This window comes from Ascaphus truei, chromosome 1, assembly GCF_040206685.1.
Source record: "Ascaphus truei isolate aAscTru1 chromosome 1, aAscTru1.hap1, whole genome shotgun sequence".
NCBI classification, from domain to species: domain Eukaryota; kingdom Metazoa; phylum Chordata; class Amphibia; order Anura; family Ascaphidae; genus Ascaphus; species Ascaphus truei.
In genome coordinates, this window is record NC_134483.1 from 372,695,059 (window position 1) to 372,712,413 (window position 17,355).

Genomic DNA, 17,355 nt, shown 5'->3' on the forward strand with positions numbered 1-17,355 from the left:
GCTTCATTCATTGTAACATCGCCGGAAGAAGAGATCAGTGTATCTCGAAAGCTCGCACAAATAAAAGCATTTTGTTAGCCACAGAACGGTATCATCTATTTATTTTATTTTTTGATTATTGAAGCTCGGCTAACACGGTACTGATATCTCTACATATACATATACATATATATATACATACAGTGTTTGGCAAACCTATTTCCCCGCACGCCCGGGGCGAGTGGATCTGACCTTGTGGCGAGCTCCTTACCATTTTATACATAGTTCTGATGAGACCCATTAAGGTCAAAACAGCTGTCTGTGGGTGGGTTTTCTGGCTATGCATCTTAACCCTGGCTGTGCTCAAAGCTGTGACCATGCAGCAAGCTTAAGCCTATAAGGAACCCTGTATAAAATGTTTTTTGAAGCAAAAAGTGGCACTGTGTGCTCATTTGCATGTCATTTCCCAGAATCCCTTGCTGCAGTGGAAGTGCTGTGTGCTGGGTGATAATGGTGAAAGGCGAGGTTGCAGACCTGCCTAAGACATGCAAATGATCATACAGTATATTTACATTTGCTAAATGCTTTGCTGTGGAGGGTTTTTGTCACTTTTTTTACTCACCATAACTTAACTCAGTATGGTAAACCCCATCCTTTCGCTTCATTGCATAGCCAGTTAACCAACCCCACACTGATGAGACCCATTAAGGTCGAAACAGCTGTCTGTGGGTTGCCTTCCGCTGAGGGGACAAGCCAATTATTTTTTTCACCCGCATGGCCTTGCAAAGGGCCGGGCGTGCACTCGTGCACACTTTTTGTGTCGTCTGTCAGAGCACTTCCTGCACTGCATCGCACAGGAGCACTTGCACTATGAACTTTTTTTGTTTGTTGGTGTCGGGTTATAGTCACCCTTCTTTCTTCGGAGAGCGAGAAGACTAAGTGCTGGTCGGTGGTCACCCCTCCTTCGGGAAAAGACTACGGTGGGTTAGTAGGCGTAAGCTGAAAACCCTAAAGACTTGGACCCTCCTGCGGCGCCTGCTGCACTAGGAGGGAACGAGAAGGACGTCGGACTCTTCGGAGGAAGACGTCATGGAACCGGACTAGCCTACTCTCCGGAGAAGACTGTCACATGTGGAGCGCACCTGGTCTCACTTGGCCACGAGCACGGTTTTTGAGGTGGAATCACTTTTTCACCACCCGGGCTACAAAAAAAAAGAAAAAGCTGTCTGTGGGTGGGTTTTCTGGCTATGCATCTTAACCCTGGCTGTGCTCAAAGCTGTGACCATGCAGCAAGCTTAAGCCTATAGGGAACCATGTATAAAATGGTTTTTCAAGCAAAAAGTGGCACTGTGTGCTCATTTGCATGTCATTTCCCAGAATCCCTTGCTGCAGTGGAAGTGCTGTGTGCTGGGTGATAATGGTGAAAGGCGGGGTTGCAGACCTGCCTAAGACATGCAAATGAGCATACAGTATATTTACATTTGCTATATGCTTTGCTGTGGAGGGTTTTTGTCACTTTTTTTTACTCATCATAACTTAACTATATATATATAACTATATATATATATATAACTATATATATATTATATATGTAACGGATTTTCTGACATGGCTGACCCACCCAATCTCACATTGGCCCCTGTGGTCTATCCAGTCCCCATTACATGGTTGTGTCTGGTGGTGCACCTGTTGGCAACAGGACTCCTGAGTCTCCCGCATGATGGTGTATGGGGAATGTCAACCCAGACAGGCAGCTGAGGTAGTGTGCGTGAGTCCTACCTACATACAGTGCAGTGCCTCCACCTCATCAGGATCTCTGCATCCGCAAGGAGATGGTTCTGATGAGGAACTCCTCTGTGGTGCCTTCCTCTGTGGAGTAACTTCACACTCACACATGGGGGTTCTTGTGAACAAGGGCATCTTTATTGATTGATGGTATAGGCAGATTGCCCCTCGCAGCAAACAGCTTAACCGCTCATCTTCTTCTGTACTCTCCTTTCAGAAGGTCTATCTGCCCTCCAAATGGAGTTGGGTCACCTCTCCCCTCAGGGAGATCACCACCTGTGCCAGGTCCCTGGACACAGTGTAGGCCCTGCCAGCCTTACTGCTGCAGGTCAGACTATTTGCTGTAGAATCACTCTTAATTATCACCCTTGACCTTCAACTTAGCCAAGACACTATTGACCTAACTTTGGGCAGTGCTGTGTCTTATATAAGGAAATGGCTCCACCTCCTGTGTCACTAACAATGAACACAAGGTCTGTTACCACTCCCCTCATGTACATATGACACCTCACCAGGGTGTGAGGGCAAACCTCCATGATTGATGCTGGCAATCCTGTATACTTACCAGGCTTACTGCCAGCATGAGAGAGAACTGTATACAATTTTTAACACATGGCTACATATATATATATATGATCCATACATATCCAATAAAGGTTGAGGGGACTGTGCTGGGCGATTGACAATCTTGTTAGCTCCACCCCAATGATACAGTATGATATTCAAACGTATTCATGTATACCCATCTCTCATGGAATCAATAAGATAAGGCAGGGTTGTCCAAGTTTAGTCCTCCAGGGTCGCAAATAGGTAAGGTACCTGAGCAAGTCGTATTAGTGATGATTAGAGGGAGGTCAATTGGTTAATTATAAAATAATTTGTGAAATCTACTGGATCTTGTCCCTCCTCTGATCAGAGTACAGGATAAAATAAAATGATGAGGAGCAAAACACAATCAAAGTAGGGAATGATGAACCAGATCAAGTTTTGAGCAAAATGTATGGAAATATTATGCCCTGTTCTGGCTTTTACTTACCTTTTCATAGTAATGGCACTTTATACTGGTGCTGGAAATAGCAACATGAAGCACACTATGGTCTGCTTAACAGAAATGAAGTGTCCCTCGAGTCTGAATTAAAACAAGCTATTCTCAGCTGCAATCCACCCCCCCCCCCCCCCCCCCATTTGAGTCTCTTCAGGCGTTAACATCACTTGCCACACTCCTAACTACCTCGTTACACAATTCATGCATGCTTCTTACATTTGTGGCATGCCTGAGTTCCCAACAAGTTGTTATATGGACTTGAATCTGTTTCTCCCACTTCAGTGTCAGCTTATAGTCCTAGCTTACACTGCCATACTAATATTATCCCATGTATTCACTGCCAGTTTAGTAAGCAGATGTTACTTACGGCTATTACATACTTCTATTATTTATTCAATGATTCTCCTCAACATTAAAAATGGAATGACAGCAAAACGATTACTTCTATAAGAGGAAACCGCATTCAACTTGTGCACAGCCAAATTAGTACTGAATAAGGCTGCACGGTATTGGGAATCCAATTAGAAATAGATATGATCTCAGATAACTATAATCAACATGGTTTTGAAACCGATTTCAAGCTTTTCTCCCCCAGCCCCTTATTCAATAGAATGAGAAGGAATATAATGCGCACACGTGTATGCATTTGTTAGGAGAGAGAGAGAGAGAGAGCGAGAGAGAGAGCGAGAGAGAGAGAGCGAGAGAGAGAGAGCGAGAGAGAGAGAGCGAGAGAGAGAGAGCGAGAGAGAGAGAGCGAGAGAGAGAGAGCGAGAGAGAGAGAGCGAGAGAGAGCGAGAGAGAGAGAGAGAGAGAGAGAGAGAGAGAGAGAGAGAGAGAGAGAGAGAGAGAGAGAACTAAGCAAAATCCGTGACTATATGAACTGTGATAGCCGGTTTGTAGTGTACTTTATCCGTTGCCCCTGTGGGCTGTACTATGTCGGGAAGACACCGCGGAAGCTAAAAGAGCGCATCTGCCTTCATAGATCAGCGATCCGGAAGGCTCTGACTGATACTACAGGGATGGAAGATTACAAGTTACAACCGGTTGCGAGGCACTTTAAAAACTTTAAACATAGTCTCGCAACCATGCGATATATGCCCATTCTGCAGGCGCATGTACCTAGCAGGGGGGGGCGATAGAGGCAAATTGCTTCTACAACTGGAAATGAAACTCATTTATGAATTGGATACTATGGCGCCAAAATGGCTAAATGAAGACGTTTGGGCTTATATAATTTTTTCTATTAGCCTTGATCCCCTGGTATTTTTTCCTCTGTGTTGTGTTCTCTCTCCTCTTCTCCCTTCCTCTTGTCCTGTTTTTCCTTCCCTCTCTTCCCTTCCTTTCCCCCCCCCCCTACCCTCTTACACCCCCCCTTTTTTTCCCTTGCCTCAACAGTTTTGTTTTGCTCCCTTTCTAGTTATTTACCACATATCTATTGGTCTTATGGGCTCTGTAGTGTATTGCTGACAGGCCATACCCTGCATTTGTACTCCAGATTAGTACTGTCGTTGTTAACATGTAAAGAGCCACGCATCTGGAACTTGTTTTTAACCCTTCAACATGCTTTTTACACTGTGTTTTTATTTGTTTGTTTTAGGGATCTGAACGTATGGTAGAAGTGACGTCATCGCCGACGCACAGCCCTGTGCTCCTGACCTCTGTTTGATTCCGGTCCTGCCTTCGCAGCCTTGGTGTATAGACCCTTTCGAATCGTCGCCATGGTAACGGGGGTCGCCGTAGACTTCTGGCGTGATAGCTGGCTTCTCCCGTAAACGCGCATGCGCGATGCGAACGACATTGACAGCCGGATGTAAACAGACTTGCAGTGAAGCCTGACTGATGCGCGGTGATGACGGAGCTCCCGGCGTCTGCAGGATCCCTTTTTTAATTATAAACAGCTGCTTCTAATTGTCTGCACAGGTTGGTGGAGGGTATAAATGTTTTTTATGGGCAGTGTTCTCTAGCACGCCCCTGAGGAAGGTCCTATATAGGACCGAAACGTTGGATTTTTGTGCCTGTTTTTCTTTAATACATTTGTCTTTTGCATCATTACCTTGAGTGCTGTTTTTGTTTCCCACAGGGTCACATCATTTTTATATATATATATATATATATATTTTTTTTTTTAAATGTTGATCAAAGTTGTACCACCTGTATTGGTTCACGAGAAATGTACATGTGTCCTAAATTGGGATGACTTTAATAACAAGATACAAATTATACTTCAGAACCTCACTGGTGTCCTCCATGTGTTCTCTTAACTGCAAACAATGTATTACTTCATTTTGGGTTCCATACATATTGGAAGCATAATGTAGTCACCCCCGAGGGTGGGATAACGGAGGGTTGAGAGACAAGCAGTGAGCAAGTTGAAAATGTGATGGGAGATTGTTTTGAAGTCATTTGTGAATTTAATAAAAAGAGAAATCGGAGATGACAATGTATTCACGAGTGTCGTTTCTTGTTTTCTTCCACATCAAGTCCTTAGGTCTCCTGTTGGAAGGTGAATGGGATTTCTCTCTGCGAGACAGGGAAATGTTCCCCTCAATGGCAGGGAGGCTTTGCAATGCGTTGCATGGAGATTTGAGATGTAAAGTGGAAATTATTTCTTTGGCAGTAGTTTTACATTGCCTTGCCTACACTGTGAAGTCCCATATTTTTCACATTTGTGATAATTAAATGTAATCTTAGTCAGAAACAAAACAAAGCCCAGCTGTGTCTAAAACAGCAAAGCGATTTTACTACTGGCCATATATCAGCACCCGAAGAATGAAGGAAAGGCAAGCTGATATATTTATCTAGAATGGTTTGTTATTTTTGCGTTCCTTCCTTTCCAAGGTTTACTAACCCTGCTGTTTGGTTAACCATGGTCTGCAATATCACATGCACCATAGGGACAGCTTAACTAAAGGTAGGGAGGACTTCAGGAACAGCTGTTCCCCAGATTGAAATAGGTACCATGATGAACATGTGCATTCTAAAAACTCATTTATTTATTTTTCTAAACCCCAGTGACAGCCCAATTAAATATCTGGATAAAGTAAAAGCACTTCGACATGTACTACCGTTTTCCCGGGCACTTCGTTAACCCAGGCTTTGCTGTAAAAGCGGTGTAAAAACAGCAGGCATACGCTTAGACGGGATCCCTGTTAAAATGGATAAGAAGCAAAAGGTGACACACGGAGTGCTTATTTGTATGTCATTACCCAGAATCCCTGGCTGCAATGGAGGCATTGTACGCAGAGTAAGTATGGGGAAAGGCAGGGGTTTTTTTTGTTTGTTTTTTAACTAATGCTGTACACAACTGCAAAAAGCTCAACAGCAAATTCCTACAGTATTCCATCCTCAGAACACCAGCGCTTTGTATACTGGAGAACCTTCTGGGTGACTCCTGCCGTTTCTACCTTTTAAACAGTGAGCTGCTTGGAACCGGGATATCTTGACCTATTGTGTGGACGGCGGAACATTATAAATAAATGATCATACTAAACAAACTGTGGGTCCAACTGGAGAACCAGCTTTGTGAGGGAGAGGAACAGGATATACTGTAAATTATCCTCAATATACAAACTTCTTAGAGATGCAAACCCTGAAGATAAGCTGTATCTACAAGCTATAGCTTGGGAAAGATAAGTGAATACAGGCATACCCCGCATTAACGTACGCAATGGGACCGAGCATGTACTTAAAGCGAAAATGTACTTAAAGTGAAGCACTACCTTTTTTCCACTTATCGATGCATGTACAGTACTGCAATCGTCATATACGTGCATAACTCATGTAAATAACGCATTTGTAACAGCTCTATAGTCTCCCCGCTTGCACACAGCTTCGGTACAGGTAGGGAGCCGGTATTGCTGTTCAGGACGTGCTGCCATTCGCATGCGTGAGCTGCCATTTGCCTATTGGTCGATATGTCCTTACTCGCGAGTGTACTTAAAGTGAGTGTCCTTAAAGTGGGGTATGCCTGTAATGGACTTTCAATACAGGATTTGCATAAAATATGGTTAACATCAGCGTCTTCCTCAATTTCAATTAAAATCTTAGAGACTTCATATAAGATTTTATATAAGTGGTACTATACTCCATTAAGATTAAGCCATCTCTTCCCTGGCACTTATGTTTGTTGGAGAGGGTGCGGAGAAAAAGGTACTATGCTTCATATATATTGTTACTGTCCTTTAACCAAGCCTTTTTGGAATGAGCTGCTGCATCTGATCGTGACTATTACTGGGTTGAAAGTTCTATGGGAACCATAGATGGTTCTCTTGAATAGGGTCAAAATCCCGGAATGTAGACTGAAAAAAACTTTAGTGTTACATCTCTCAAATGCAGCTAGAAGTGCAATACCAATGTTCCGGAAACAAGCCAGGGTACCAGCTATAGATCTCAGGACACCAAAAATCTGGAATAAAAATATTTAATAGGAAGCCGTAACTCAATCTGTTGCAGCTTCCTATTGGCCCATTGCTTGGTGGCCATTTTGTTTCCACAAAATGGGATCACTGGCACCCAAAACTGTAAGTGTGTTAGGAACTGGTGTGCCCCAGGAGCTGAAAATGGACCATTTCAACCAGTTTCGAATTCTCTCTCTAATTCACATTCTCCCCTCTCCCCTATTCCCCTCCCTCTTCCCTAAAAAAAATTACAACAGGCAGTTGCTTTAAAATATATTGAAAGGCAAAAGCGTTACTCAATTGCCACCGACTATGCCATGCATACTGCTGCTTTAGTTCATAATTCTACAGTTCACATCATTACAAATATGATGATAATGAGTTTTCAAGGCCACAGTGATCATAGCTGAATTATAGAATAGTTTATTGGAGGGGGGGGGGGGTGAAAGGATTGACTGTGGCCATTTTTTGAGCTGCGAAAACATTCTTTCATATCAATACTTTTACCAAATTAAAAACAAACGCTGGCTGATTTTACTATAAAACATGTGATGAGTTTCAAGATGCTCGTTGAGGAATTACAAAAAGTTATTTCAGTAACCTGATCCTGTTTTCAATGGGGGGAGACTTCCCTGCGGTCAGTGGGGCCATTTATAATGGTGGTGAGTCTTCCAACAAGCCCGACTTACTGTGAGATTTCACATACTTTCAGATGACAAAAGAAAAAAAAAAGAAAAGAGGTTTATAATAAGGAAATTAAAAAAAATACCCGGCAAGTAGAAATAGGTTTACAGTCGACTTCATGAAAAACAATTAAAAGCAAGGAATCAAGTTTCAGGTGACGAATGTTATTTCATGGAGAACATTCACTTAAAACGAGCATTGGACAACAACAAAAACTGTTGGGTCGAGAGGAATTGGAAAACCATATGGAGCTAAAGTAAACGATAATAGGCCATGAACTCAACCTGCCCTCATCTAGTCTGCTCCCTAGCCTCCTTGCAAATGGCTCATAAAACTATAGGTCTGGCATGACCACAGAAACCACATGGCCTTAATTTCGATATACATGCACCGAAACAGATGCAACCCTTTCAGTTGCAACAGAGTACCACAAATATTTTGGCAAAGCAGCCATGAATAACTGTATAGCTGCCACAGAGCCGCAAACATCAGGAATGTTAAAGGGAAACTGCCTCTTCTGTTCTGGTTGTATTGGCAGCTCTCAGACACCTGCAAACACCCCTGCATCCATGCAATAAAAGGGGTCATGTTTACTGGATGTCACAAGGGTCACCAGTATAAATGTGTGAAACTGTCCAAAATGCATTTGAGACACATAGGCTTGATTATGATCGAAATCAAGACCGAAATTTATGCATGGCAAAAAATCTACACAAATAAGGAGGGCAAGCAATGCCTCCCAAATTAAGTCCATATATAGAAAAAGAGGGCTTGGTGACCCACAAAGTGGTGAATCTGATATTTCAGATAATGATATGCTTAGTCATTTAGTCTCCTTCCATAATACACAGGAGGACATTAGCACCCGTCATAATCTAGATGGGGCAGAGGTCAACGAACCTTTTGGGGTAAGAAGCAGAGGGAACAGGAAGAAAAACCCCCATCGAGGCAGTACCAACAATACTCCACATATAATCAACCCTCCTCAAAAACCGGTCGAGGACCAGAAGGAGACGAAAAAGACCTAAACAGGAGGCTCCCTTACAAGCGGAAAAATACTTTTGAAAGGTGGAATTTGGGATTATTAATCTCTCAAACATTGAGCTGACCAGTGATTAAATAGGGACTTAAGTTTGCTCCTGATAAGGACTTCAAACTGTGACACAGTTGTGGATTTGCACAAATTCATTAGAAAATTTACTTTAAAATAGTTTTTTTTTTAATGATAAAGGAGACAATCCCGAAGTCAATGATAATACCAATCTCCCCATTCCCCAGATTCTGAAAGCCCCTAGGTGTACTCTCTGACTTTTTTTTTTAGGGATTTTTGTGTCCTTCATGGCCGTAACGAATTTACAGACGATCGGGCTCTATATTTAAATCCAGCAACTTGTGAGGGGAAACGAGGTTCTGGTCTGAAAAACAAATCACAATGTTTTTGAAGGGCAAATATCTATCAACTTTTGAAAGTTTGGTAGACCGGAACCTTTCCCTTTTACATAGAGGTTATAGTTTTCATCCCCCACTGGATCATATCATAAAGGCAATTTCACACCAGGTGAACATTTAGCTCTACAGAGACTCAAGGCCAACAAATGTCTAGTTATAAAATATGCAGGTAAAGGGGGAGTGGTGGTAGAGCAGCAAAGGGACAACTACCACAAGGAGACCGTACGCCAACTTGAAGATACTCGCTCCTATGTTGCACTAAAAACCGACCCCTCTCCTAGATTTATGAGAGAGTTTAGAGAGTTGCTTGAGGAGGGCTCTGTTCTGGGTGTTTTGTATGATAATTAAATTATCGGTATAATTCTTAACCCAACACAACCGTGTTTCCCCATCTCCACAAAACCTCCTGGGAGACCTATAATATAACGCATTGGATCTTTAGGAGATGGTCTTTCACGGTACGTGGATCACATCCTCCAGCCCCTAGTCTGTTCACTGCCTTCATTTATCTTGGACTGTGGGGACATCCTAAAACAGATTCAAGGGTTTACATGGAGATGTAATCTTATTTGCATGCAACCTCACTTTATACAGTAATAATGCACCAACAGGGTTTAGAAACAAAAAAAGAACAGCGCAAAAAAACCATAGTGTAGTATATTTAAATAGTTTTATAAAAGATAAAGGTGAGTATTGCACGTACATCAAAAAGAAGGGTTAATCCAAGACATGTTAGGGACATGTTACCACTCGGCAGGCATAACGGGATACAGGCACCGGGAATTGGACGTCCTCCCTCAAGATGCTGGTATCTGGATGCAGAGTATACAGCTCAGCTCGGTTCACAGCGTTGGGGAACCTTCCCGCGCCTTCACGGAGCTCACAGCAGTTGTTCTCAGGGGTGGATCACCGCGTCTCTTCCTGGTTAGTCCACGTTGGCGTGTGACGTCATCCGGCAGCGTCTCTCGGCCGGTCGCGTCTTTAGTGCGTCACTCCTTGGCGATATGCAGTCGGGCAGTGTACAGAGTCCCTTACAGGTCCCGCAATGAAACAAATGTCCCAATATAATGCCGCAATGGGGGTATATGTAAAGAATAAAGGAACGCGCCCTCTCCTACGCGTTTCGTACTTTCGTACTTCGTCAGGGAACGAAAGTACGAAACGCGTAGGAGAGGGCGCGTTCCTTTATTCTTTACATATACCCCCATTGCGGCATTATATTGGGACATTTGTTTCATTGCGGGACCTGTAAGGGACTCTGTACACTGCCCGACTGCATATCGCCAAGGAGTGACGCACTAAAGACGCGACCGGCCTAGAGACGCTGACGGATGACGTCACACGCCAACGTGGACTAACCAGGAAGAGACGCGGTGATCCACCCCTGAGAACAACTGCTGTGAGCTCCGTGAAGGCGCGGGAAGGTTCCCCAACGCTGTGAACCGAGCTGAGCTGTATACTCTGCATCCAGATACCAGCATCTTGAGGGAGGACGTCCAATTCCCGGTGCCTGTATCCCGTTATGCCTGCCGAGTGGTAACATGTCCCTAACATGTCTTGCTATTAACCCTTCTTTTTGATGTACGTGCAATACTCACCTTTATCTTTTATAAAACTATTTAAATATACTACACTATGGTTTTTTTGTGCTGTTCTTTTTTTGTTTCTATCTAGCTTGGTGTTTGAACCATTCCCACTGATCAGCAGCACAAAACATCACCTATCAGGTTGTATTATTAATTTATATATAAGTCACTATTCTCTAGCACAGACCACATTGAGCGCAACATTTTTCTGTTTTCACCAACAGGGTTTGGCAGGTGTTCGACAATTTCTCTCACTTTCTAATTTATCACATTAACAAATCCCTTTTATTTTGGATTCTATTCACTTTCTTCTTGCATACCATTTTTTCTTATTCAAATGGGGTTCACAATCTCCAGACACGTAGAACGGCGATGGGGACGAGTTTTGCACCCTCCTACGCTAACCTTCATCGGGTCGCTCCTTGTGTTTGGAGATGGAAACAAATTTAGGGATCACATAATGGTTTATAGCTGGTTCATTGATGATCTTCTGTTTATATGGGATGGAGATGCCACCTCACTGTTAAGTTATATTCTGTTTTTGTTTAATGAAGTTTTTCTTTCCTCTATGGGTCAGCTGAGGGTTGGGGTTCCCAAGAATTTCACAATTGAATTCAGTGGAATAGCACTGATATAGACTATACATTCTACAATTGTTGCTATTCTGTTTCACAGTTATGCTTTCTGGCCTCAATTTATAAAGCTTTCAAATATGCCTTAAATTATGAAACAACCTTTAAAAAATGAAATGGGTGAATTCACTTTATTACAACTCCAATGCAAGTTACTGAGACTGCAAAATTAAAAGATAAATTATTACAAGCAATATTAAGAAAAACTATTACCCAACAGAACAAACAGTAAGGGAAATGACCACCATCACAAAGGACTACTGCAAAGATGTATAGAGATGTGAAGCGAGTATCATTGTTTGAGATATTCATAGATGTTTTCAATCTAAGCATTATGTTTACCTATGCTAATTGTGGAATAGTAACCTACTTCCCTTTACTGTGTGACCTCCGCGTTACAAAACAGACTGTTTGTGACCATGAGCAGGTCACTTACTTTCCCAATGTGTGGAGATGCAGATTGTAATGCTGCTTGAACAAACATCACAATTAAGTACAACTAGGCTCTGCTCTGGGGCAGTTCATAGAATAATTGAAATGACCGTGATGGTACAGTATATTGTTACCTGGAAAGCAGGTTGTCAGGTGTTCCATTAGTGCTTCTTGCGTTACAGGTTTCCTGGCAGAATTCATAGCGGAGATGGCCAAACAAAGGATTTCCCCAAGAGGAATAAACTGCGACTGGCTGATTGGAGACATGCTGATGGGCGACACATCACCTGCACAGAAGAAACATTTTGATGAAGTGTAAGTGTATTGAAGTGTATTGTCCCATACTATGTATAAACGTGTATACGTATACTTATATATAATAGGACAGTCAGTCATTGCTGCAACAGTTCACCAACTAAAAATGCAACCTTTATCCATTATCTAATCTTTAATGCATTCATTCATTCATTCACAGCTCAAAATTAAAGTAAACTGACTGCGGGTTCCTCTTAGAGGAGCAGAAAGGAATAATGTACAGGCACTAGGCGTGGGAAACAAGGAATTAGCGTAATGCGGTTTCTAATTACAATTAAAATATTTCACTGGTTGAAAAACATTAGTGTAAAGGGTGGAGATCCTTTGATATGTTTGAAACCGTGAATTCTCTCCCTCTCGCTATGGTCAAAACCTGTAATACTGCTTTCTATTATTTGGCCATTAGGCGTGTGCCTACACATGAAACCTCAACTGTGCTGCAATTGATTTAGGCGGGGAAATGTCAGATGGGGTTGATGGTTTTACTGAAGCATACACATGACAACCCATTTACTGAATGTAAAGATCCCATTTGCTTTATGAAAACCCTTTCATACAAATTGCATAAGTACATATTTTTAGTCAATATACATATAGACAAACACACTACAGTACTGTGCTCCACTATGCTATACAATTGTTTTAATTCCAAGCAGCTGTGTTTTATTTAAAAATGTAGCCACTAGAGGTACACACACACACACACACACACACACACACACACACACACACACACACACACACACACACACACACAGTATATAAAGTACATTAGCAAATCATTTCACCTAGAAACAACGTACTTCAGATTTAAATAGCAGATCCACGTGAAACAGACAAAGAAAATGTGCCAAAGTTGCATGAACATAGGGAAGTGTGAAACATGTCACTACTAAGCAAAAGGGCCATAAAGAATATTTTGCCATGTGCCAAACATTCACAAACATGACGAATTTCCTTGGCAAACATTCTGCAAAGAGGTTGAAGTTGTAGTGTCTTTTGTATACGATTACAAAACACGTGTCTGTTCTATTGTATGAATATCCTGGCTTAGATATCAAGACCTGCCATTCTTCCACAATGTTAACAAACGTAAGGAAGAGACTGCTGAGCTGCGGAAGCTGGACATGTATGAAATGCTTCAGTTCTATCGTACATCACAGCAAGTAAAAGTCATGCTTAAATATGCCAAATAGCTAGCATGACAAGATCGTAGGACAAGTGCCGAATTATGACATTTTGTGCGTTTCCTTTAGCAGAAAATAGACTTTTGATGCCTCTATTGTATAATAACTGTATCTACTGGAAATCTAACGATGAGCGTATTATATAAATAACAAATCTTAGGTCAAAACACAGAGTAACCAAGAAGGGACATGCGAACCATTGTTTAATACATATATAAGGTTATAAGGTTTGAAACACAAAAAGCTATAGATTAGCTGTTACTTTGTGCTATTGAATCATTGACCGTTTTTGATTTCACTCTTGTTATTAACAAACCTACTGTATGAATAGTATATTGGGGTATAATCAAAGTGTGATGGTACCACGAGGGGTGTTATTATTTTTAAACCCAGCGTACCACTACTTGTATTAAGCTTATGATATTAGGTAAATAGAAGAGGAATGCGCTTAATTATTATTTAGCACAATTTTTTTTAAATGGCGGTCTTTGCTTGCTGATTCACCACTCTGAGGCCAGGTCCCCGCTGGCTACTGCAGCGCCCGCTGTTTCGGACGCTGCAGGGACAAGAGCAGCCCCACAATGGGGCCAAGCCCGCTGCCAGGGGGGACCACCGCCCTGCGCCAACAGTTTCTCCTGCTCTCAAGAGGGTTGAGATCAGGACTCATGACGGAGCGGTAGGCCACCCCCCCCGCGATTCAGCCAATGAGGGCGAACCTGCCGGGTGATGCCCGGCCGTGCCCCCGCCACGCCCCCCTGTCTTTCCCACTGCAGACCGGGGGACTCGCAGGCAGCGGGGCCGTAGCCTAAGTGCTGGAGATGGAAATACACCGTATCCTCTAAGTAAATGGGCTGAAAACAACCACATTTTGCTCACAACATCTTTGCTCTATGAAGAGACTCATTTGGCCGTAGAAGTTCCTTTTTAGTAGACTTAGGGGGCAATTCTATAAAGTGTGTAGCGGATGTTTGGGGGAAAATTCCTATTCGGTGGGGATTTTCGGGGGGAAAAATGCCCCCCTTGTGGACGATAAGGAATAAGACCCATGGCCCAATAAAAATAGATCTACTTTTCAAATGCTCACTTACTGCTTCACATTTGCAACCGGACGAGCGCAGTTACTGTACCTCCATCATTCACCAAAGACCCACTTGGAAGGAAGCTTTATGGATCTACTAAGTTGTCATAATTGCTTCTAGTGCAGAAAATAATGAAATTATTACCAATGATGTATTGCACATGGGAAATAATACAGTATACTGTACTTTCTTTTGCATCCATTTTTTAGGGCAGGAATATTAATCCCAGAAACGCAGCTTCCTTCTAACGAGTAAATGAAGATGACAGAGACATTGCTTGATCCATGCCATGCATGGCCAGCATTAACAGTAGTTGATGTTTAGTCGAAACATGTTTTCATTTAATCATTTTACTGCCAAAAGGGGCAGTAAAATCCCTGCACTTAAGTAGTACATTGCAGACCCTCTGTCAGTGGACAGGCAGAACTTTCAGATGTGTACTTTTCAAATGAATAATACAAGATGTGCAGTTTAAAAGGAGATCAAGTTGACCATTTCTGCTAGTACACGGATGTCTGCAGGCCTTCTGTTTCAACTATGTTACATGAAAAGAAAAAAGTAGGCACGCTAAACCCATAGCTCAATTAATTATTTCACTGCTATTTTCTTCCCATATGCGTTTTTAGTGCCACTGTAGCAAACTTTGGATCAGCAGCAAACATGCAATTAACAAGCAATAAAAAATAAAATAAATAAAAAAAAACAATGTCCTCTGATGGATTGCTGTTTTAGAAGTACATTTGTAAAGGAAGACAGAGCAATGGTCATAACTCTAGTCCTGGGCCCCGGAAAATCTGTCTGCGGCCCTGATGGCAACTAGGTTCCTCCAGAAAGTTGTGACATTGTGTCCAGATATACGTATCAAAGCAATATCAGTTTTCCCAAACCAGAACAAAAGCTTGGAGTAAATGTTTAAAACAATTATATACCTGCATACATCTGGGAGGTTCCTAGACCTAAAAAATAGCAAGCTTTGAGTCTGGGTGATAAAGCGCAAAATTCTAAACCTGCTTTTAACCGTTACTATGTAACTATACTGACTGGCTCATTTCTGGGCGCTTACAGAAAGTACAAAAAACAGAAGGGAGCAACCTAGAGAAAGCCACGCCATGCATTTATGTATTCCCCTGCTTTGTTAATAATAAAGTAAGAACCATATTATTTAAAACTGCCATAGTTAGATTCCCAGACATGGTTATCTGATCTATAGAAAAAGCTAAAACAACCACCTTTGATTAGTCTGTGAGTGACCAATTAAAAAGTCTCTTTGTTTCCATGAACAGACTATGCAGGTGCAGGAAGGGACACACCTGTGCATGTGTTATTAGCAGAGGTGGGAGGCTGCATGATATGGGACACGGTTTCAATTGACCCGTTGTGAAAGCACAGCAATAGCTTTCAGTAATATTTAGCACTCAGCAAAGAATGGAAGAGAGAGCGACACCTTGGAAAGCAGTATGAGGGGACAGAAAAGGATTCCACTCTTTCCTCTCGCTGCCAAGATAATAGTCTTGCCATGAACGGACGGCCGCATGTTATTCCTTCATTAGCCTCCCTGCTGCAACACATCTCTCCATTATCATTGCCCCCTTTTATAACTGGACCGCAGTCATGAAGGGTGTGTTCCCAAAAATGATTACCCTTTGTCTAGTATGGAGCACAGAAGATAGACAAGCATCCAATCCCCAAACCCCATATTCCTAAACGAAAGAAAGATCCTATTGTCAAAGTTTCACATTTAGAAGAAGAAAAAAAGTGTTACACTTGCCTGATTTTTTAGGGGTCATTCACCTGCATTTAACCTATAAAGCTAATAACGGTCATTAGATCACTTAGGCTAAGGCCCCGGTATCTCCGCTGCAACGGAGCAGGAGCAACTCTCGCCCCAGCGCTGCGGCCCCCCCTCGCAGCGGGCCCGGCGCCATTGAGGGGAGGGCTCTCGTCCGTGCAGCGTCCACCACAGCGGAAGCTGTAGTAGGCAGCGGGGTCAAGGCCTTAGGCCTTAAGTGGCACTACACCTTTAAATTGTCTAGTTAGCAGTCTCACTACTGGAAAGAGATTCATCGTGCGAAAAAAATGAAAAGCACATTAAACACGTGTGTAAATTGGTGTTCACAGAGCTTCTTTGTAAACAGAACTGGCTAACAGAAATCACGCATCTACACAACATATAAAGCACTAGAACACAATAGTGACTGATTAAATTCTATTGGTCTTTTCCCAACTTACATTTCTAGACAGGACCATATAAAATCTTAATAGTTGGGAGAAATTCATCTGTGTGAATAGTACTTATTTAGCACTGCCGCAGTGTACAATGCTGTAAAAATATTGTATAACAATATAGGTGGCCCTCGCTATCAGTGCTTCGTTTTGCGACAATCTGATTATCCGACGGAGCGCAATGCATTCCGTGGAACCCATTATCAGACGGGTCACAATACATTCCGTGGAACCCATTATCAGACGGGTCACAATGCATTCCGCGGAACTCATTATCAGACGGATCACAACGCATTCCACGGAACCCATTATCAGACGGGTCACAATGCATTCCGCGGAACCTATTATCCGACGGAGTGCAATGCATTCCGCGGAACCTATTATCCGACGGATCACAATGCATTCCGCGGAACCTATTATCCGACGGAGTGCAATGCATTCCGCGGAACCTATTATCCGACGGAGTGCAATGCATTCCGCGGAACCTATTATCCGACGGAGTGCAATGTATTCCGCGGCACCTATTATCCGATGGATCACAATGCATTCTACGGAACCCATT

At 42.5% G+C, this 17,355-nt stretch overlaps 1 protein-coding gene across 6 annotated transcripts in view; it reads right to left on the bottom strand.

The window, feature by feature from the left end:
• STOX2 (storkhead box 2) overlaps positions 1-17,355 on the bottom strand; it is a 264,051-nt gene that overhangs the window by 47,639 nt on the left and 199,057 nt on the right. For all 6 annotated transcript variants that reach the window (XR_012803430.1, XM_075610523.1, XM_075610537.1 and 3 more), the window contains exon 2: positions 12,124-12,276. Coding sequence is in view for 5 of the 6 variants with exons in the window: in XM_075610523.1 (XP_075466638.1) it covers positions 12,124-12,276 (153 nt within the window). In the remaining variant the exon portion in view is untranslated. The remainder of the gene's footprint in view (positions 1-12,123; positions 12,277-17,355) is intronic.